This window comes from Cannabis sativa, chromosome 9 (genome assembly GCF_029168945.1).
Source record: "Cannabis sativa cultivar Pink pepper isolate KNU-18-1 chromosome 9, ASM2916894v1, whole genome shotgun sequence".
NCBI lineage: Eukaryota > Viridiplantae > Streptophyta > Magnoliopsida > Rosales > Cannabaceae > Cannabis > Cannabis sativa.
In genome coordinates, this window is record NC_083609.1 from 2,546,504 (window position 1) to 2,570,270 (window position 23,767).

At 28.6% G+C, this 23,767-nt stretch overlaps 2 protein-coding genes across 4 annotated transcripts; both read left to right on the forward strand.

The window, feature by feature from the left end:
- The first annotated feature begins 31 nt into the window (after positions 1 to 31).
- Positions 32 to 22,380, forward strand: LOC115723305 (uncharacterized). Of its 3 annotated transcripts, none has more exons than XM_061104105.1 (3): positions 32 to 83; positions 20,114 to 20,891; positions 21,859 to 22,380. In XM_061104105.1, exons 2-3 carry the CDS (start codon positions 20,219 to 20,221, stop codon positions 22,113 to 22,115), a joined length of 930 nt encoding a protein of 309 aa, XP_060960088.1. In that variant the 5' UTR covers positions 32 to 83; positions 20,114 to 20,218; the 3' UTR covers positions 22,116 to 22,380. The 3 variants fall into 3 exon arrangements, with proteins under 3 accessions (XP_060960088.1, XP_060960090.1, XP_030508605.2); XM_061104107.1 differs by having other exon boundaries at positions 32 to 81; positions 20,137 to 20,891; XM_030652745.2 differs by lacking the exon at positions 32 to 83 and having other exon boundaries at positions 19,466 to 20,891.
- Positions 7,957 to 9,237, forward strand: LOC115723177 (small ribosomal subunit protein uS2m). Its single transcript, XM_030652609.2, has 2 exons — positions 7,957 to 8,676; positions 8,878 to 9,237. Exons 1-2 carry the CDS (start codon positions 8,078 to 8,080, stop codon positions 8,915 to 8,917), a joined length of 639 nt encoding a protein of 212 aa, XP_030508469.2. The 5' UTR covers positions 7,957 to 8,077; the 3' UTR covers positions 8,918 to 9,237.
- Positions 22,381 to 23,767: the final 1,387 nt, after the last annotated feature.

Below are 23,767 nucleotides of genomic sequence, written 5' to 3' on the forward strand. Positions count from 1 at the left end.
AATAGAAGTTTCTATGTAGAATTCCGTAAAAATGCAAAAAAAAAAAAAAAAAAAAAAAAAAAAAAAAAAAACTATTCTAAAGTGTAAAAATAAAAAAAAAAAGCCTTAAAAAATATTATAAATTTTAAATAAATTTTTTATAATTTTTAAATAATAATATTATGTGTACCAATATAAACGTGTCATGTCTTGCTAACGTGTCATGTCTACAAGAGTGTACATATAAACAGTCCATGTTGGCAGTTAACGGTGAAAAATAGATGACACCTTAAGTTTGCTAACAATTAAATGGTTTTGAGGATTTTACCACCAAAATTTGAGCTTGAAGGATTAAGTGCAAGTGTAATGATAGTTAAAAAAGTTTAACCGCAAAAAAACTCTTTTTGATAGACGAGTCTGGGCCTGCACAAGAGAGTGTCCTACAACAAAAGGAATAACAGACAATCGAAGATCACACAATACCGGTCTCGCATCATAACGGGTATGAGCTCTTGACTCTTACTATATAGAACATTTCTATCAATTCTAGAATATGATTAAACCTCGACCAAAATCTTCCAATCATCTCATTCTAAATTAAACCTATTCCCTACAAGGAGACAGGTGCATTATCATCCATCATCCCAGAACCGTGACCATTATAAATAATGTTATTTGGTATCGAGACAACTTCAAAACTACTATTTATATTTTGATAAACGTCTACTTAGTTAAATTATGAACAACGAAGTTAAAAGATCTAAAAACTTTTCAAAATTACATTCCAAAAAGAAGTTTATAAAGCTTTTACAATGAGCAACATAATTATTAATTTTCCACCTAGTGTTTGATCCCCTGATAGTTTTAATAACTATATCAGCATCACATTCCACAATAACAAATTGAAAGTCTTTCAATGCCAGCAAACAAGAAGTAACTGCCCACTAAGAGCATTAGCAAAATACATCCACTTTGTACTAGCCCAAATCATCCTCCCAACATGTTCTCGAGCCATAACAACAATCATCATAGCCCTCACTCTAACTGCCACATCGCAGTTAAGTTTGATCTAGTCCATAGGCGGAGGAGCCCACTCAGTGATAGCAGTGGATGGATGTAATTAGTATAAAAGAGTGACCATATTTTGTATAACAATGAGCAAAGAGTCAAGATAATAATGGATGTTATGCAGATGGTTGTTATGTACTAACATTTTTTGCTTTCCATACAGTGTCAAATATGATAAACGCATATTAAAACATATCATCAACATTCACATCTCTCACTTGCAACCTCCAAATAAATTTGACCCAGTCCCACATCTTAGTCCCCAATTCCTCAACATGAATGGAGACGCTCTCCAAAGATGAAAAGCCATATTACAATGAATAAAAAGATTCTCCATTATTTCTTCCTCTCTCCCACAAAAAGGGCAAGAGAAATCTTCAATATTTATTCATTCTCTAAGGTTGGATTAAATTGGAAGTGCATTGGATAGAATGTTCCATCAAAGCACTTTATTTCGTTCAAACATTTTGTTATTTCAAAGTTTGTTCTATAAATAAGGAGCGACATGACAATGTTAGTCTCTCTCGAGAGCTTGTAAAAAAAGCTGATTTGGTTGACAATTTTCTATGCGGTTCTTTAGTCCAAACCTAACTACTCCTCTCTTGTTTTGATGGCTTTCCCCTTACCAAAATGGCACAAATTGTATTATGATTATACAAGTTATTCAGTTTATAAAGATGTCATTACCTATTTTCTAATAATAAATCTGCCACAACATAATAATGTACTTAAAATAAATCAATAACAGTACTCATCAATTTAGCATAGCATTTACAAATTTTAACAAATTTCAAATAATTTATCATTTTAGTTTCAAACAGTTTATAATGTGCCTACAAAATAATTATATATACCTTAATTTAGATATTATAGATTATCTAGAACTTTTTTAATTGTTATAGAAGGTTGACTTCTATAACCATAATAAATACCTCCATAAACACAAATTGAGGGGAGAAATATTAAAAATGGCTTTATTAAATTGTACTCCATCAGAAGTATTATTTTTTACCCAATATAGTAAATATTTTGTATGTAAAATAAAAATAATAAAAAATTATATTGCAATTATTATGATTTTGTAGACCCAAGAATCAGAAGTAAGAAATGATCAACAAGCTATATGATGATGCATGGTATAATAGCTACATGAAGAATATATTATATATTTTTCATTTATTATAGGTAGATTTATGTACTCATATGATTATTTGAACCACATAATTTTTTTAAAAAAAAAAATCAAAGATTTCCATTTCTAAAAAATTACTTTATAGAGATTAATTTATAAATATTAATAATTAATAACAATAGTAAAATAAGAGATCTTTGTCCAACTTTTTTCCTAATTTTGGAGATTACTATTATAGGATTGGATAAGCACACCTCTATAAACTCTTACTCTTGGGATTTTTTCAAAACCACATTATTTGCTTATATTCTATTTTTTCTGCTTAATTAAATGAATTAGATGTTCTTTTTTATATAAATTATTATGTAAGTGGCAATAATAATATTGTGATTAATTAGGTGGGATACTATACAAGTACAAATGAATATATTTCTTTATAAATTCACTATCTTTAAAATAATAAAACTCATATGATAAAAGAGTCTTTTGGTCACTAAACCCATTAATTTGATTCATTGCATTTTTATTTTAATCTTATAAGTTATGATCACATTATTAATCAAGAGTCTTTTGGCCACACCACTTAACCCATTAATTTGATACGATTATTATTATTATTATTATTATTATTTTACTCTTTACTAACCTCATATATTGGTTTAATTAATAAATTATATATAAGCACATTATTTACCTAATAAAATTCACAAAAGAAGTTAGAAGTTTTTGTTAGAAAGTGTGTAACAACTAACAACTCATCATATACTAAATTTAATTATAAGTATTGAAGAAAATAGAGGATGTTGTAGCTAATTCAATAATATAAATTTACAAGATTATTTATTGTTAACATGGCGGGTCTTTGCAAAGGCGGGCTAGGCATTGGTAAAGGGCCACCAAAGTTGAGGCCCAAAAATAAAAATACATATTTTTTTAATAATTTTTAAAAAATACTATATATATTTTTAAAAATATATATAAATGAGACCACTAATTTTATTGCTACCAACGGCTTCACCCTAATTGTTAATTATCATATTTAAATTTAAAGTATGAACACTATTGATCATAATATCCAATAATGTAAGGTATAACCACTATAACTTATAATTCATAAAACAATAATTAAACTTAAGCTAATAAAATAAAATTGAAGAGTTTTGAGTTATATATGAATTTAATTTAAGAGAATACACATTAATTATTAAAACATTTGTCGTCACCCATTAAATACTTTAGTAAGTGTCGTTTTCCATAGTCAATATGTAAGTCAATATGTAAGTGAATATTGTATGAGTATTACTTTATCCTACAATTCTGTCAAGATATATGAAATTATTTTTTTTTTGGAAGTGATATATTATGAACTGTTATACCGAATTTAAATTAATAAAACTGAAACGAATTATCCATAAAAGATTCTAGCTGAGTCGCGGATAATGTCGCTTTCTTTAAGACGTTTTGCAGCTCTGCCCGAAGTGTATACGACAGTCTAGCAACTACGGTGTCCTAGGATAAAACAGAATCTGTATACGATACGTTTTGTACTGAAATATATCGTTCGATTACACCCTAAATTATTGCTCTGAGAAAAATCGTAAGAAAGAAGAAAAAAAATTTGTGATTGAAGGGATGTGTTATTCTGTTGTTCTAATACGACTTGTATAAAGAAATTGATCCAAGATTAAACGGTAAAAAATGGTAATATAGTTGTGAATCATGACAGTGAAAAGCGGATCATTGTGTGAATCCTCATCCATGCGCACAAAACTCGATGCCCTTTAGGGCCCAAACCCAAATCTCTTGCACTTTATTTCAAATATTTTGGAGCTTTAAAATCAAGTATTCTAGCTCTGATACCAATTGTTAAATATTCACATAGATTATGAACTATCCAAACATATATTAAACATCATTATTCATAATCATTAAAACCAAAATCAATACTTTATTTAGAGCATCACAAATGTAAAACACATACCTCTCATATTGGTATTCTCCATTGTTGCTAAGACACCAAAACCTTCAAAGTGAATAAATCACCAAGTTGGTAGAAGAGAACCTATGAGAGCAAACCCTTTTCTTTTCACCACACACCCTCACTCTACTCTTACTAAGCACATATTACCCTTTTATATGCAACTCTTAACCCTAAGGGGTTATATTAGGCTTATTGGGCTAATGAGTATAATTAGTGGTGGACTATAATTTAATGGGCCAATTATAGTTTTAGGGTGCTCCCATGTGCTTCTAATACATTTATTAATTATTAACCATCTTATTATGGTAGTGAATAAATATTGGGCACATAATTAATGATTGTGATTATGGTATTATATTAGTTCACAAATAAATAATTATAACATTTCTACCTCATAGAGAATTATATTTACTTTTATTTTTATGTAATTTCACAAAGTTTCAACCTGAACCATTTTTAATATATATATATATATATATATTATATAGGTTGGTCAATTTAATTTACTATAAAGGTCTTCAAATTAAGGTACAATAATGATACATGGACCACTTTTTGTAGAAAGGAAGACAATAAGGGACCCATTATGGGTCACATGTAACATTCTATATAATTAACAATTTATATAATAATTTTGGAGAACTTTAACACTAAAATATTACTTTAGTTAAATTACCTCACATGTATTAATTCAAAAAATAAATAAATAAATTTTGGTAATATCTCAATGAGCATTCTAATCTAGAAATTAGGGAAAAAAAAACACACCTGCCCACAGAAAAAAAAAATAATAACATTTATACTTTGTTGGGGTAGATTTTGTAATGGGATTACATATCAATTAATATTTTTATATTGGAGTATATTTTTTTAAAAGAAAATAACTTTATTAGGGTATATGTTGTTTTTAATAATGCTTGAAAGTGTATAATATTTAGTTATAAATTCAAATTAATAATTATTAACTTTATTAGTGTATATTTTATTTAGTTTGGTTTGGTTTTAGTTATTTAATAAGTTGTGTTTTAAATTTGATTTTAGTTTTAATTTTAGTTCTAAAAGTGCCTTTACTATTACCTTAGTTTTTTGTTGAAGGTTATTAGGTGATTTCTTTTTCTCTTCTTATATTCTAATTTTTCACATATTAGTTACTGTTTTGCATTGTTACAGGTTTTTAATAATTACTCTTTTGTTTTATTAACTGTCATGATTATTTTTAAGGCAATGTCTAATCAAGTAGTTAATATTTAATAAACAATAATTAGATGTCCTTAATTTAAATAACTACTATTTCAAAACCCCTTCTTCAGTTATAATGTCATTGTCAATTCAGTTCAGCTAGCCCACATTCAAAGATTGGTAACAATAAATATCATAATCATCATTATTATCATTTTTGAATGGAATAATAATTATCATTATGAGTAAACTATCTATTTTGGATATATATATTTTTTTTTAAAAAAAATCTATTTTGGACATTTAAAAGCATAGTTATTTAGCACATCTTAAATTTTTGAGAAATTTATACAGATTTAAGAGACTAAAAATAACATTCAAATAATTATAAAATAAAAAGGTATTGTGCATGCCAAAATGCCTTGTAGAACTATTTATTATTGGGATATTTGCAGCTAAATCACTTGAATTTTACAGTTTGTATTTTGTAACACTTAAGTGCCACGGTGAACTGTCCACGTGTACACACTTATACACGTGGCAAGTTTTTAGTAGTTCACATAATATTAGTTTTAAAAAATGATTATAAATATTTAAAAAATTAAAAAATCAATTTTTTTTTTCTTTTCTTACTTTTTTTTAATTTAAAAAATTAAAAAATTAACCGTCAAAAATTAAATTTTTATAATTAAATGTTAAAATTTTAGTTGCTAATATCCTTTTATTATTTAATAGCGTTTGCATATATCCAAATATTCTCTTCTTGAGAACAAAATGGGTATTATGTAAAATAAGAGGGACAAAATAGGAAACTAAAGTTGACGAGTCCTGTCATTTCATTCCCACCGTACGGGGCACAACTAAAAAGCTTTTGTCAGTTGGGATAAGCCAAATTAGTGGGATCCACATCTATTGAATTGGACGGTCATGATCAACTGATCTGACGGTAGGTCCCACCTGTTAAGCTCCGTTAGATACGGAGCCCTTTTTGTTTGTCGGAAATAATCAAACCCAGTTTTACTCAAATAGTTAACACTTTTTTTCAAGTCACGTTTGGCGAATCGCTTTGACTCGTTGTTTTTTTGTCGCTTTTTGATGACGTGTCTTGAGCTACAATTACGTCAATCGTGTGGTGTGGAAGAGTATTGGATGGACGGTCGAGATTTTGTGAGGTGGGATAAAGGAGATATTGAGCGTTGGATGAGAGAAAAGTTGAGGCGGCGTGAGTGTGATTGACACCGTAGTTGGCGGACTCACGTAGTAGGTTTATGCTTTGTTTGTAAAATTGATAAATTGACATGAAAAATGACAAAATAATATATAATTTTTACCAAAATGCTATTTTATTGGAAAGTTAAAAAAATAGAAAAATAATATAAAGTTAACTAGTTACCTAATAAAATATTTGTTATGTGACTAAGAGAGGTAGAGTTAGAAAGTGTTTAAATTAAGAGGATATAAAACTCAAGTATTGGAGAGAGTTAGCATTACTAACACTTAAACTTAAAAGCTAATTAAAATTGTTGCTCCTAAATTTTTTGAAGGCCGTTAAAAATTCTTTTAAATTAGTGAGATTATTGAATTTAAGAATTAAGAAAATTACATTGTATACCTATTTTATTTTATTTGTTTTAATTTTTATCCCATTTTCATATTCTTTAAGATATACCCACTTTTATAGATGATATTTTTCTATTAAACCCTTTTGGTTAATGTAAATTATATGCTAGACGTAAGTAGAGAGTGAGTATATTTTAATAAAATATAATATGAGGGTAGGTATTTTTCAACTTATCCCTTAAGAATTTTTATCCAATTTTCGTCAGAATAGTCTAACATGAATGAAAGTTCAACGGATATAATTTGGTGTATGTCAAAGTTCAAGACACATAATTTGGTAGATATCAAAGTTTGAGGAGTATGATTTGGTACATAAACAATCACTGAATTAGTAAAATTGAATGAAATTGGACCAAAATTCTTATTTCCAACAATCTCAATAGTTCAGAGAAAATTTTTAACAGCCAAATTCAAAGAGCATAATTTAACACATGTCAAAATTTAAGAGGTAAAAATCTTAATTAGCCAACTTAAAATGTGAGGCCACTTAAAAACACAAATATCTTGTTATTAAAATTTAATTTACTAAATATAGGTTGATTTTCAAGTTTCTATCTCCTCTCAGCCTGATAACTAAATGTCTCATAAGAAGATAATTACATAGGGTAACTAGTTACTCTAACCTTTTTTCAAAAAAAAAAAAAAAAACTAGTTACTCTAACCTTTTTTCTCATATTTTTAAATTTTTCAATAAAATATTTTTTTTGGAAAAGAAAAAAAAAGTATACTTTCGGAAATATTGTATAATAACTCCTAAAATATGCAATTTCCACATAAATAATGAAAAATTTTCATTATAATTTTTATGGCAAACGTTTACCAAAATATAATTTTTGGGGACATTTTCATAAAGACCCAACTATGCAAATAGAACATGGGCCGAAAACCCCAAACTGACATTTGAGAATTATGTAAAAGCCCAACCTATTATAGACTTTTAACAACTATTGGTGTCGTTTCTCATATTTAAGTGTCGTTTTATAGTTTAACACTGTCGTTTTGATCGTCAGCAGCAATACTGGACTGGGGTTTGTTTTGTGTAACGAAAACGAACTGTGTTTTGTGCTTTTTCTTCTTCAATAGCAAAATCGGCGTTCGGAGCTCGGAACTCGGCGTCAATGGCGTGGCGGCCGCTGCACTCGATCGTCATCCAGAAACTACTGAGCACGAACGCACAGTTAGGGAGGCGTGTGGTGGCTGACCATATGAAGGTATTCACTTACGGCAAACGAAATGACTTAGCCGTTATGGACTCAGATAAAACCCTAATCTGTCTCCGCAACGCCGCCGAATTTATGGCCTCCCTGGCACAGCAGAAGGGAAAGTTCATGTTCGTGAACACAAATCCACTCTTTGACGAGATTATTGAGCAGATGACGAAGAAGATCGGGTGTTATTCTCCTTCGATGAACTCTCTATGGCGAACCGGTGGGTTTCTTACTAATAGTTACAGTCCTAAGAAGTTCAGGTCTCGTAACAAGAAGCTCTGCTTTGGTCCTACACAGGCTCCAGATTGCCTCGTCGTTTTCGATTCTGAGCGTAAATCTTCTGTTATCCTTGAAGCTCATCGTCTTCGGATTCCAATCGTATCGCTCGTCGACTCTGCTATGCCGTTGGATTACTACTCGAAGATCACCTATCCCGTTCCAGCCAATGACTCCATTCAGTTTGTTTATCTCTTCTGTAATCTCATTACTAAGACCTTTCTTCTTCAGAGGTACGATATATATAGAATTGAGAATTCTAATCTGTTTTAGTTCTAGAAATACAGCATTTTATTTCATTTTCTTTGACATTATTATGGATCAGAAGATTTGGCTTGTATGAATTGGTATTGGTTTGGTACTTTACCTGTTTGATGTTTTGCCCAACTGAAAATATTAACAAATTTTGAAACTTTTTGTGTGTGTGTGTGCAGTGGCCAGGATAAGGATCAAAAGCTTCTAACTTCTGCTTGAGTTGAGACTTATTCTTCTTCGGGTAACAATAATAATGATAATGATAATAATCAGTTTTGTCTACATACGATTTTGTTTGGTTTTTCTCTTAAGTCTTTTGACCAAACATGAGTGGTAAAAGGGTGTTTATTGTGCTTTCACTTTTCTCAATTCACTGATTGAATCCTTTATTATTGTTATAGTTGCTTAGGAAATAGGAACAATGACAACAATGTTGGGTTTAAGTGTAGTAAATTTTACTTTATTTTATGTTTCTGAATGTTTAGACAAAGAAAATGTCTTATATATTTGAAACTTGAGCTGGGAAAGCTCTTCTTTTCTTTCCTTTCTTTAGTTAATTATCCAATGGAATAACATGTATGCCATTGTTCAATGTTTTATTGCTGAAGAAGTACTGAGTTTCTAGTTTTTGTGATGCTGTTTTGTAAGGTTTCTCCTGGGAGACTCGGTTGCTGACCTTCTCTGGTTTATGCTCATTAAACTAGGAAAACTAGATTTGAAGCTTTTTCCGTCTTGTTCAGTGTAATAATCATTAATGTTGGTGGTAAATATTCAATTATACCTTCTTTTTATTGATAATGTAGCAATTAGTATTAATTAGAGGTGTGATTATTTTGAAATGGAAGTAGAAAGTAAATACTTAAGAAATTTGGAAATCCTAAAGTAAACTATAGGGTTAAAAAAAAAACTATGGGGTTTGAAATTTAACTTTAGAGAATAAGTAAATAGGACTAAGTTTACCACTAGATTGCAGAAAATATAAGTTTTAGTGAATTAAATTGCTGGAAAGCTAAGTGGGATACATGGAAATAGTTTAGAATAAATGGATTCAACTGAAAAATAAAAGATGGTTCAGTTTAGAGTGACTGAACATTTGTAAAATCATCTTTAATTGTTAGTTTTTGAATTCTAAATAAGTAAAAACATGAGGCTTTAAACAATGGAAATAAAAAATACGAGTATTAGGAGTTTCAGGTTTCAGTAATGAGATGGTAGAATTATGAAAAATCAAGTTGAGTATTGATATGATATAATTAACAGGGCAGAGATTTACTTAGGAAACAGAATTATAATTCCAAGTGAATAAATAGAAACAGGGAAAGATAGGAAATGGGTTAGATCAAGAGAGATATTCACGAGAGAATGTAAGAACTTGTGTGTCATTTTATGTGTGAAATGAACTTGTTGGGAATTGTCCTCGATCTCACACAGGAAGAACAACTCAATGCACAATCCGAAAACAACCACAGAAGCAACTATAATTCATAAATTGAATCTGTACAAGCTTATTACAATCTGAGATAGAGGTTACAAACAAATGAGAGCACAAGCTCTATTTATAGGCATCAATGACACTAACTGTCATTAACTAACTCTAAGATGAATCTGCCTAGCTGGCAGATTCAACTAACCAATATGACACCTCAAGGCTAGAGTACAAGTAGGAATGGCAAATGGAGCTTTTTGGCGACCTGACCTCCCGCCCGAGCACCAGCTCTATTTATAGGCATCAATGACACTAACTGTCATTAACTAACTCTAATATGAATCTGCCTAGCTGGCAAATTCAACTAACCAATATGACACTCAACTAAGCCTAGAGTACAAGTAGGAATGACAAAATGGGGCTTTTTCGCGGGTCAGGTTGGGGCCGACCTGATGGGTCAGCCCCGCTCTAGGACAACAGAATTGCTACTCGGGGGTTGCTACCTAGGTCTTCGCTCTGCCTTGCCCCGGTTAGTTTTATTTTGGGTCAGGGCTAACCCATCCCGGTTATACATTAACTAAAAAAATGCCTGAAATTGAAAATTCAAATCCCTAAATCCCTAATTCTTTCTTTCTCTCTCTCACTTTGGTTTTCCTCGGGATTTTACTGTAGCTCCCAAATCGGAGTATGGCGATCTCATCAAGGAATTTGATCAAGTAGAGAAAGAAGTTTACAGTAATGATGAGTGGAAAGACAGAGTAGAAAAATGGAAGGTTAAGCAAGAAAGAAGAGGGATCCTTCTCAATAATGATGATGCTAACAATGATCAAGAGGTTGATGATGACAACCTTCTCAATCTTCGATTCAGTTCGAGCGAGAAGGCGAGCCGAATCATTTAGCACCGGTGGATGTGTTCGTCAGTTCGGTCGATCCTTTAAAAGAGCCTCTGATTATTACAGCAAACACTATTCTTTCAATTTTTACCTCATCTTTCTCTGGTTGGGAAAAGAAATTACCAAAAATTTCTTGATGAGTGTGTTGTGTGTGTTTTTACAATAGCTTCACATGGGTTTTGACCCATTTTGTTAATTTCACTTTTTTGTTCTGTTTATATTTGGAAATGAAGAGATGGGTTTTGAATTTAAGTGGTAAAAAAAAAGGCCAAACATTTGGATCGGGTGTGACTCAATCCGGTTCAAGAGCGCTAATGGTGCGGGTCGGGGTGGGCCCAACCCATTTGCCATTTCTAATCTTGCAAAAGTAGAAAAAACTTTCAGTTCTAGTTTATAGTTCAGTTTCAGTAACAACTTTATTTCTCATACTCGAATATCATTTCTGTTAGATATTATGCTTAGTAGTGTGTCCACGTCTATGTCCATGTAATCAATGTCTCACTTGCACAGTTATAATGTTGGTTTGGTTTCTTGATGAGGATGATCATGTATGTTCGGAGGCATAAAAAAATTTGGAGGAATACAATATTCTCTTGATATTATTTAAGTATAATAGAGCTAAAAAAAGCAAAAGACATAGCTTTACAAATCTTGTTACTTATACTAAGTTTGGAACAAAGTATGAGAAAGAAAATTTGGTTAATTATAAAATATCATTCCTTGCTAGCTTAGGCTAATTATAGCTATTAGATTAAGTAAGGAGTTGGAAAAGAATGTGAGAGTAATAAATAGATAAGGTATATATGCAGTGTTTGTATGTAGATTGTAGAATAGTCGTTTATGCTGTAAACCATAAATGGAGTGGCCAACCTGATAATGATAGATCTGACGATGAGATGAGACACATCTACATCTTAACAATTTGAGGTGAATTCTATTTATTATGACATGTCTCATCCTAAGTTCCTAACACTAAAAGGCAAAAAGTTTTTCAGGTTTTTTAATCTTTGTAATTGAGAATGTGACTACTCAAGCTTCAAGCTACTGAAACATGAATATGTTTAGTTGAGATACTACTTGTTTTATCTGGTTATGATGTAACTTAGGCAATGCTTGCTTGTTTGTAGAAGTTGAAGATTGTCATAACAAATCTAAAGATTAATAAGCTTTTAGTTAGTCAAACTTAAACATATTTAATCTCTGCCTTAGTTTTTCAATGTCTACTCTTCTGTTATGTCTGTTTTTTTCTTCCTCTTTTTCCCTTTTTGATTATGTTTTCGATACGAAGACAATAGCATTCAACAAATCTAATCCTTGATGATCTAGGATAGCTATTATCTTAGAGGGTATGATACTTCGGTATGAGGTAATATTTTAATAGGAATAGTAATCTTATACATTCTTATGTTTGTTTTTAAGGATAGGAATATTATTACCATGGAAATAAGATTAATCTCTTATGGGGTAATCTTAAATCCTTTTAAAAAGGTATGACATGGATTTATTACAACTTTTTATAACAATTTATTAGATTTCTATAATGAGAGCATTGTTATGATCTCTCCTACTTTTGTTTGAGGTGACTTTTGAAGATAAAGAAATCTCATCAGTTTTTTCAACTCCTTTACCTAATAATATTTATATGTCTACTTTAGAAATTGGTTTTGCCTTTCAACTATCCCATTAATGCATATTGTTCCAAGTAATAGTCTTCATTGATTTTCTGACCAGTTTTCTTTGTGAAATGACATCTAATTATTTTTCATGTGGCTTGATGGAACAATTCCCTTCTTATAGGGAAATTGAAATTTAGAGTGTTTGGTTTCACATTAATTTTAAGTGACAATGTTGTTTTCTTTTTCTATTTCTAGTCATGGAAAACATAATATTTCACAAATTATTTTCATGTATAAAAACACCTCTATAATAATAAATAGTCAAGACTATGACTTGCCAATAGTATACTAGTCAACCATAAAATTATAATATAAAAAAAAAAAACCATAAAATTATACAAATTTTATGGAAAAATTCTAATATAGTGATATTTTTTTCTTAAAAAATAGCATTATTCTGATTAAATTTATAAAAATATAGATTGTTACTTAAAGTTTTAAGTTTGTAAGTAATATAAATTCAATATTTATTTTTAGCGGTATAAGTACTCAATGTTTCTAAAACTGAAATTTTTCTCTAATTTCAACAGTACAGACTCTATTATTATCGTAAACAGAGCACAAATAAGAGTCAGATTTTAGATTATTGGGTTTAGATAGAAACATGTAGTATCAGTTACTTTGAAGTGTTTTTTTAATAAACTCAAAATAGAGTTTGTACTCACGAAACTGAGAAAAATTATAGTTTTACAAATATTAGGTATTTATATCAGTAAAAATAAATATTGAGTTTATACTACTTATAAATTTAAAATTTCAAGTAATTATACCGATATTTACTCTTTTAAATAAAGCAACCTTTTATTTTGACAACTAGGAAGAATGGATACAAGTAGTAGTACCAAGTACCAAGACTAGCCTATAATTCTTCTTTCTTTTTCTTTTTCTTAAATGGACTAATCTATAGTTCTGGCTAACATTTTTTTTGGTTCTTCAACAAAAATGGAAAATGAAATATATTTTTTAAGCTGTTATTAAGCTAATCAAAACTAAGTATATTAATTTATCATTAGACTATTATATAAGTAAAATATTTCAAAAATAATCAAAATGCAACTGAGGCACATCTGTAATTATTTCTATTATTCAAGAGAACTTCTCTTAAAAGAAGAAAAAGGGTAAAGTTTAACTCACCCAAATTTTACAAAATCATAATTGGGGGTTAATTTTTTACTTTTTATTTTTCAACAAATTTGAAAAAGATTATTATTTCATTTAAATGAAAGACAAACAAATATATAGATACTTGCTCATTCTTTGTCAGAAAATAAATAAATAAATAATGATTCATATAATGTATAAGTAAACCACAATATTGACATGAAACTTTAATTTTTTTTCTGCAATATTATTTATATAATAACGTGTAAGCATTGTATTCAGATATTATCAATAAATGTATTTAATATTTTAGTAGTTCCCAATTGTTATTGGTTAGGGTTTGTTGGTTTGGTAGCTCTGGCCTTTTTTTTTTTCTTTAATTTAATTCATTAAAGAGATGGTAAACTATCAACAAAATACTACTAAATACATGTCATTTTCCTAAATATAATTAGATGTTTTTTTTTTTTTCTAAAAAATGCAAATTGAATGTTTTTAGTTAGAAAGAATAAGAGCATTATCAAAAATGTTGATTAATTGATATAATTTATTATCATGTCTGGTATTTTACATTTTAATATATGTTATAATTTGAGACTAAATTATGAAGATTGCTATAAGTATTAATAGTGCTTAGTACTACTGAAAGATAGTGCTTTTCGATAGGTTAACGATTTTTTTTATAAAAGTTATTACATTAAGACTAATTAGTATTTTTACTTCTGAATTTTGACATGTACCAAATCATGTTTTCTGAATTTTTAAGGTCGTTAAAAATTTCTTCTGAATTATTGAGATTGTTGGATTTAAAGATTTTTGTCCAATTTTAGTAAACAAAGTCTAATATGGATAAAAATTCAGAGGGTATGATTTGGTACATGTTAAAGTTTGAGGGGTACTATTTGATAGATATCAAAGTTTGTGGAGCATGATTTAGTATATAAACAATTATTGAATTAGTAAAATTGAATGCGATTAAATAAAACTCCTTAAATCTAAAAATTTTAATAATTTAAGGGAAATTTTTAACGATCCGAAAAATTCAAAAGACATGATTTGATACATATTAAAGTTTTAGAGATAAAAATCTTAATTAGCTTTATATTAAATTATATGAAATTCAATACTTAATAGTAATATAACACAGAATATTAAATACCACTAATAATGTCTTTTAACATTTGGCGCTATTTATGTGTGGTGACATCATTAATATTGTTAGCAATATTAAAGAAAGAATAAAAGGGTAGATGAATATTCTATGGTGGAGGATGAAACAGTAGAAGAGAAGACTTAAAATGGGCCATTGAAGTAATTATTGTATGCTTATATAATATGTACCTTATTATTATACCAACTCTCCCAACTGGCCATAGCCATAGGCCACAAAACTCAGTCTCATATTTATTTATTTATTTGGTACGGATTAGAAATTTCCATATCTTTATAAGTTTTATTTATTTGTAATAATAATAAAATAAAAAGATTGATGGTGTCTTCAATTCATATTACCAATTTATGAAACAGAGCATTTGTTTCAAACAAACAGTCTAAAATTAGTATTGAAAAAAGATTAGAGATATATATGGAAAATGAGGATAAATATTGAAAAAAGTAAAGGATAAATAAACACTCATAAAGTCTCATATTTATTAGAAAATGAGGCCTAATTAGTAACAATATGTATATATATAATTACAATCTATTACCTACCTATAGAGGTCACTCTCCTATTATACATATTATATATGTATATATTCAACACCAGCTCAAACCTCCATGAGGGACATTATTTTTTTAGTGTTAACTCCCATGCTACACACCACTTTGACTTAGTTGAAATGGATGGTTCTTTATAAATTAAATAGACTCAAATTATTTGTGGGGAGGAGCTCAAGGCTCTTATAAATATATATATATATATATATATATATATATATATATATTTATATAGATATAAAAGTTAGTGGAAAATGTCCATTGGACCACATCTACATTCTACACTATCATCTTCAACAACTACATATATTTGATTATGCACATACTATAGCCTATACCCCCTCTCTCTCAATAGGTAAGTTTATAGGACAACCCTACATGGTTGTACTGATAATCTCTTTTCTATTTCGACATTTAAGAGAGTTTTTAGTTTATTTATTTTAATGATTGCGTACATTATAACTATGTAAGATGTAACAATTATGTAAAATTAGCTGTAAATTTTTTAAAAAATAATTGAATAGTTCACAGAGTTAAAAATAGTATTATTTTTTTATATGCGTAGTAAATAATTATTTAAATTTTATTTTTGGTAATGTAAATTACTTAGAATATTTTAAAAATTTACATGTGGCCCTAAATAAGTATAACGTACGCTATTATAAGAAAAAAAAATAGTTTTCTAGAAATAAGAAAGATAGAAAGTCTACTAAAACACTCTAAGGTTTTACTAGACAAATTTTATATAATTAATAATAATATAGAAATATAGCTCAATAAATTAATAAAGCCCATGTATTATTATCATGGGTAGCTTTTTTTTTCTTTCTTTTTTTGGTTGGAAGTGCTTTATGAGAAAAATATCCATGTATATGATCAATAATGTTTCAATAATAACAAATTCAATAAAAAATTAGGTTAAGTGAAAATGAAAGAAGAAGTTTAATTGAATGGAAATAAATGTAACTAAACAAACAAAGGATAAGCCATTATGATTTTATTGAACTATTTATTGAGTGTGAAGGGAGAGGAGGGTGTGCTTTATTTATGAGAAAATAGCTTAAATACTCAATATTTATATATGTGAAGTGATCAATAATGTCTCAATAATCAATTGAAAAACTTTGATTGAATGCAATTAAAGGTAATCAAACAAACAAAAGGAGAAGCCATTAAAATTTATGGCACTATTAACTCAAAGGATAACAGAAAATATTTTGGTATGGACAAAAATGGCCAATCAATCACAGGAAAATGTCACTCTCCCTTCTTTTTTTTTTTTTTTCTTTTAATATAATTGTTTGAGTATTGATATTAGATACCAATAATATCCAATACTTAATATAAGGTTATATTTTATGAGTACTTAATATTAATGAATATTTATTAAAAAAAAAAATTAATATTTAGTATGATATTAAATTATATCAATATATAAAAGACACACTTAGGTGGTGTTGTTTCGTCTTGTAATTCTTTAATTATTTTGACTAGTAAACTTAAGCCAACTCCAAAAGAGTTGCCTATAGTTGTGCTTGTGAGTCAAGTGAGACCCAAATAGCTTCTCATAAATTAATATTGAATTTCTGCTATTCATCCTGAATATCCTGACCACCTCGATCTACGTGGCAGATGCAGGTTAGTCGGTAGGTATGCAGTTAGATCTACTGACCAACTAGCATCTGCCACGTAGACTCAATCATCCGATACTCAAGATGGACGACTTTATACAATAATATTTTATTGGGAGGAGATAAGAAAGAGTGCTCACTATTAGCACCCTGTGAAACTAATTTTTCTTTTTTTAATTGATTAAAAATAATTTGTGGGTCCAATAGACACCAAAGTAAGAACTATTCTCCAACGAGATACTAAAATCTCAAAAATAGTAGAGTTTGGATACAAAATTACTTTAATGAAACTCTAAATGATATCCTATATATGTGAGAGTCTATAGTGTTTCACTAAAAATAGTGAGACACTCTAGACTACACTACTTTTTATTTAATTTTTAATATTAAAATAATGTATTTATGATTAAATTTTTATATTTATATTATAATTTGAGATAGTTTAATAAAATAATATAATAATAAAGAATATTTTTTAGTATAAATTTTAATGTTATGGTTAGAATAAAAAAAATAGTGCTAAGATTATATTCTTTTGGGGTTAATTTAACATTAACCCGAAAAGAATATACAAAACACACACTAAGGTGGTAAAGAAATTATCTACATTTTTTTGGTCATAAACTTATGGGAGTTGGATAATGGAAGGTTGTGTAGGTAAATGGGTCTGCAACCCCAATTTAATGTCAAATGGGTCCACTTGCAGTAGTAGTAGTAGTGAGTGACTATATATAGAGCCTGGTTGAAATCTAATTCCTACCCACCATTAACTGCAAGTCATTTTCAGGCAGGGAATCCAAAGGGTTGAGATTTTGAGACTCATTAAACATGTTTGTTCATTTCTGAAGTTGTGTGTCTTATGGTTATGGAAACATCTCATTTTTATTCTATTCTATCTAAGCCTGCATAGCATAGTGTACCAATATAAGATGTCACATATATGCTCACTTACAAAATTGTCTCTCTATGATAGTGCCAAATGGGTTTTTGTGTTTCTTTGGGTTATGGTTAAAATTCTCTATTTTCAGGTTATATATGTAAACAAGTGTCATGGGAGTGGATAATTTTGATTTTATAAGATTTTTGGTTTATTATTACTTTTTGTTTTTAAGGGTTTTTGATAAAAATTAAAATAACAAAAGGTAACTACATTACACAATAAATAAAGAGATTTTTTTTGTATGGAAAAAAAAATTTACTGTCTATCTTAAAATTATGCTAAACTAATACTTATAATTGTTAAAAAGATCCAATAATGCATAATACAATTTAGGGAAATTTTGATTTTTTTGGAGTGATTTTTGAGTGTTTTGTACCAAAAACTTGATTAAGTATTATAAAAAGATCATTTGCTTGATACTTTTCTTTTGGCTTGATACTTAAATTTGTTAAAAAATACCCAATAATAATACAGAGACTGATTTGTTTTGAGATTTTTTGGTTTGATACATACCCATGATTTGTTTTTTATTGGTTGAAGTATTGTAAAAACATCATTTGCTTGATACTTATATATTTGTTAAAAAGACCCAATAATAAAGAGTGTAATATAATTAGGTAGTTTTTTTTTCTTTCTATGATTGGTATAACGAACATGAAAAATATTGTCAGTAAAAGAAGGAGAACTTATTTAAAGTAAACAGTAGAGGAGCGTTTATTAACCTTTTATTACAATTTTTTAGTTAGTTTTCGATCCTAAAAATACAAGTCGAAATATTTTCTTAACTTTTTTTATAATGGTGTTCATTAAATTTTTGAAAAATTTATAATAATTTATAGTGTCGAAAATAAATTTGAAGTTTTTTGAACACATATGATAAACTAGAATATTAAGAACTCTGTTTTCAGTAATGTAAATTATTCAGAATTTTTCAAAAATTTACATAATGATAACGAATATAATTAATGTGTAGCTTGACTAAGAAATTGTAATTAAAAATCCTCTAATAATAACAATAATAATAATAATAATGTAATGTGTGTGATTTGGAAATGTTTGTTTAAGAATTTGAGATGGCAATCATACATATAAGGAATATATGATTAGTCCCATCAAAGTATGAAAATGTGGTGGTGGGATGTTCTCATTAAGGACAATTTGAACTTGTAATTTAATTTTTTTTAAGAAAAAAGAAAAATAAATTATAAATGATGAAAAAAAAAGGTGTAGTAGGAGTGTAGGACCTATTAGAAGCTGGCGTATTATGTAATTATTGGTGTGTGATTTTCTTTTCTTAGGCCTTAAAAAATATATATATTATGCATGTGACTTGATTGTTCCCATTTATATATAGTTGCATATTGGTCATGTCTTGTGTGTCCAATCTGTTTGTATAAATCACTCAAAGACAACCCTTCACGAGACTTCATTCACTCTCTCTCTCACTTAATAATTACCAAAATGTTAGGCCTCACTCATCATTGCTTACTGCATTTTAATATCGAGTTTTACATATTTTAATATTGTTGAAAATTTTCTTTTATTAGTTTTTAATATTATTGTTTGGGGGTTAATTTATTTTTCTTTGCCTTATTTTTGTTTCACAAATATTTCGTGAATTATTTTTGATATGTTATTGCGTTGGCGATTATCTAAATTCATCAGGGATAGTTTGGTCAAATGATGGTTCAAAAATTTACAATCTTTTATTTGTGATTTTTGATTTGGTTAAACAATCACTTATGGTTATTCTAATCTTTATCAAAAATAAAATATTAGGTCCTACATATTTTTATTTAATAAATAATATGAAGAATCTTAAATCGCTAACCAATTATAATGTATCACATTGATATGGTATTAGGTATTTTAAGGTGTCAAATATCAATTGCGAGTATTGCTATTAAGCACAGGTACCCAACACAATACCGATATAGCGTGTTGTAATTTGTAAGTAGTTAGCAGTTTCTTGTATTATTAATTTAATTAAATTATATGAGACCCGATAATAAATTACAAGTGCCCTTAGGATTTATGCAATAATTATGCTAGATAAAGTGAGTGAGTAAGTGAGTGGAGCTAACTCATCTTATTATATAAGCAATCCCAAGCAAAGCTTTTTTCTCTTCATTAAATGAATGGGATTGTGGGGGAGAGCCTTTGCTTAGAATTTATGTCACTCACACAATTTCAATACTACAACTCTATTCATCACTTTCTCAAATCCCAAGGAGAATTTCCTATCACTACTACTACCACTCTTATCAGTGTTCCCAAAATGGGTGGGAAACCTAGCAAGCATAGTAAGAGGGGTTTATCATCATCATGTGAGAAAGGGTTAGTGAAGAAGAAGAAGAATAACAAGGTTAAGTTTATAATCCAAGAAGAGAAAAGTAGTACTAATAATAGTGGTGAGTCTAAGTACCAAAGGGTGATGAAAGAGCAAAGTCCAAAAGTAATAGTTTATGAGAAAGAAATGATGGCTTTTGCTTTCAAAAAGGCTGAGTGGAAACAAGAGAAGAAGAAATTGAAAGAAGAGGTGAAGATGTTGAAGACTTTAGTTGATGAAAAAGAAGATAAGATTAGAGAAATGGAACAACAAGGTTTGGTTGTTGCTAATAATAATAATAATAATAATGATAATAACAATTCTAGTGTTGAAAAAGAATGGGCTTTTTTGGGTGCTAATTTCTTGGTTGATCAAATGGAGCAAGAAAGAGCTAGAAGAGATCAAACTATTGAGAAATGGAAACAACTTTATTTGGCTATAAAGATGGAGCTTGATGATCTCATTCAAAGGACTCATGGTAATTCTCTTTCTCTATTTTTTTATTTATTAATATTATCTCAATGCATAGTACATCTCATCACATTAAACACAATACTAAATTCATTACTAAGTAAAATTATTATTCTCTTGTGAAGTCATTGTTTAGTGATTCTTTCTTTTCTTGTATGAGTTAGTCTTTCCTTTCATGGAGGGCATATGTTATTCTTTCTTTCTTCAAAAAATAATTGAATGAAATTGGTAAAGTCACTATGAATTGTAGCCAAAAAAAATATCACAATAAATAAAAGAAAATTGTCAAAAGAGGTGGATAAAGAAAGAAAAGCAAGTGCTTTTGTTTTTTTTCCCAACTCTAAGTCTAAAAGGGTCTTCAGAAACTTCCTCCTTTTCAAGATTTTTTTAGGTTAAAAGTTACAAAAGTCTAATTTACTTCATAGTTATTTTTTGTTTTGTTAAGTGATTAGTTTCATTAGCAACTTCCTATATCTCAGAGTATTTATTCCTATTGTACTATTTTGCATCATGAAAAAGATAAGAAAAAAAAAAGTACAATTTTTTTTTATTTTTCTTTTTATTAAATGGCTAGCACCTAATAAATTCATATTTAATAAATTGTAAGTGGGAAAAATGTATTATATACTATTTGACCAGATCCAACATTGATGCTGTGGCTAAAAAATGTTTTGTATTGGTACACACATGTGCTTATGAATAGTGTTTATATTCCTGACAAGCTTTACAAAATTGACACTTTTTGAGAGTTTACTGAAACATGAACCTATTTGTACAATTTCTTCATCATTATTTTTTGTTTTTGCTATAAATTTTCGAGCATTGTTATTAGACACGCACTACAAATGGTTTGCATAAAAATTAATACTTAATTGTACTAATAATATTATGACACTTTAAGTGGTGCTGAATACCACTGGTACCTTTTAGTATTTTATCGAATTTTCGGTTACCCTTTTTTGTGATTGGTGCAGAAGGTGGATTGTATTGGAGAGCAGAAGAGGAAGACATAGCAGAAGAGCTAAAAAGAGAGGTGCAAGCCAAAGAAGAGACCATAAAAGAGTTGAAATCAAAGTTGGTTTCTATGGAACAAGAAATGTACAAGAGGGATAGAGAGGTTGATATATTGAGGCAAAGTTTGAGAATAATGACTAGCAAAAAAGTGGTGCAAACAAACAAGAAGAATTTACCCAAGAAAAAAACACTTGTCATACAAGGTGGGAAATTGTAATTTCATCATAATACAAAATTGCCCATGTTTTTAAAGAAGAAGAAATAAGTGAGCAAATTCATTAGGTGAATGAATATGCAATGGATAGAGAAATGAAATGAAATTTGGAGCTTGGTTTGTACATAGGCTAGGCATTATTATTGTATTAGCTTAGCTTTGACTAGGCCAGCCTAGATTGAGTCCCTTATCTTTTTTTTTTTTCTTTTGTTGTTGATGGCTTATGTGTTCTTTTCCTCAATACAAGATAGTAATATGTTATTTTCAATGATTCCAAATAAGGATGATATGAATTTTGTGTTCTAGTTTGAGCAATGAGATTCATATCTATACCACTTATATGAGGACTCTATTATTGTGGAAAAGATAAGCTTCAACACACTTTAGGGGAGCAAAAACATGTTATAAATTTATATAAAAATTGTTGGGTATTTTTTTTTTTTAGAAGAACCACAAAAAAACCACATTTCAAGCAAAGAGCTTAATTGAAAGGGGAAGGAGCATTGATTATATTAATTAATCTCACTTAAAATGAAATCATGGATATAAAAAGAGTAATCAGACAAAACATATTTAGCTAAAGAATAGCAACAACATTAATAGATGTAGGACAGAAAAAAAGACTTATAGAATAAAATTCATAAAAGTTATTCCTAAAATCTTTTAAGACCAACCCCAAAGAAGAAGGCAATGAAATCTCAATATTAAACTTCAGAACCACATTTAAACAATTAGATTCAAATAGAACATTCTGAAAAGTCATGAACCACTATACCCAAACCGCATTTGTGATGTAAAGAATCAAGGGCAGCATCAATATTAACTTCCACTATTCTAATAGCAGGCGACATCCAAGTAGAGCCAACCAAATCACAGTGACTTACAAGTAAAATCTCAGTCAACTGATAAACTATTTTCTTTTAATTAGTAAGAAAATCACGACCCTATGAAACAATAATGTTTGGCTAAAGCAGCGTATTATTGTGAATTATATTGTTTCTTCTAAACCAGATTCTCCACATGATAACCAAAATCAACTCTAAAGATAATGGATCAAGAAATTTATGAATGAAGTCATAAAAATCACGACACGTAATCATAGTATCCCCTAGAAAGACATCCCAAAGCTTAGGACACTCCGATTAAGAAGGGAAATACCATAAAGCATGATGAGTAGTTTCCAAATGAGAATCACAAATAAAACACACCTCATCTGTTAATAATCCATGCTTCGTAATAATTTATTTAGTAGGGATCTAAGTTAGATAAAATAGAAAATATTTTGTTTTTAATCATTTTTTTAAAAAACTTTTTAATTACTATTTATAGATACATTTTATATTTTTGTTATTATAATTATAGTTTTTTTAAAAAATTATGATGATGTATAATATAGTAATAGAGTAATTATTACAAATGTTTGAAAAATTACACATAGGTTAAGATGTTATGCTGAAATTGTTTCTTATAATTTTGGAATCCTAAATTATCTTTTGAATTTCTTGAAAATTTATTGGAAAATTGAATACAATTTAAAATACCTCGAAAGCTTAGAAAAAATTATTAAAAGAAATAATTATTTATCATATGCCACTTCAAATGCATTGGACTCAATTCACACAATTAAATATTTTCTAGTTTGTAAATTAACTTAT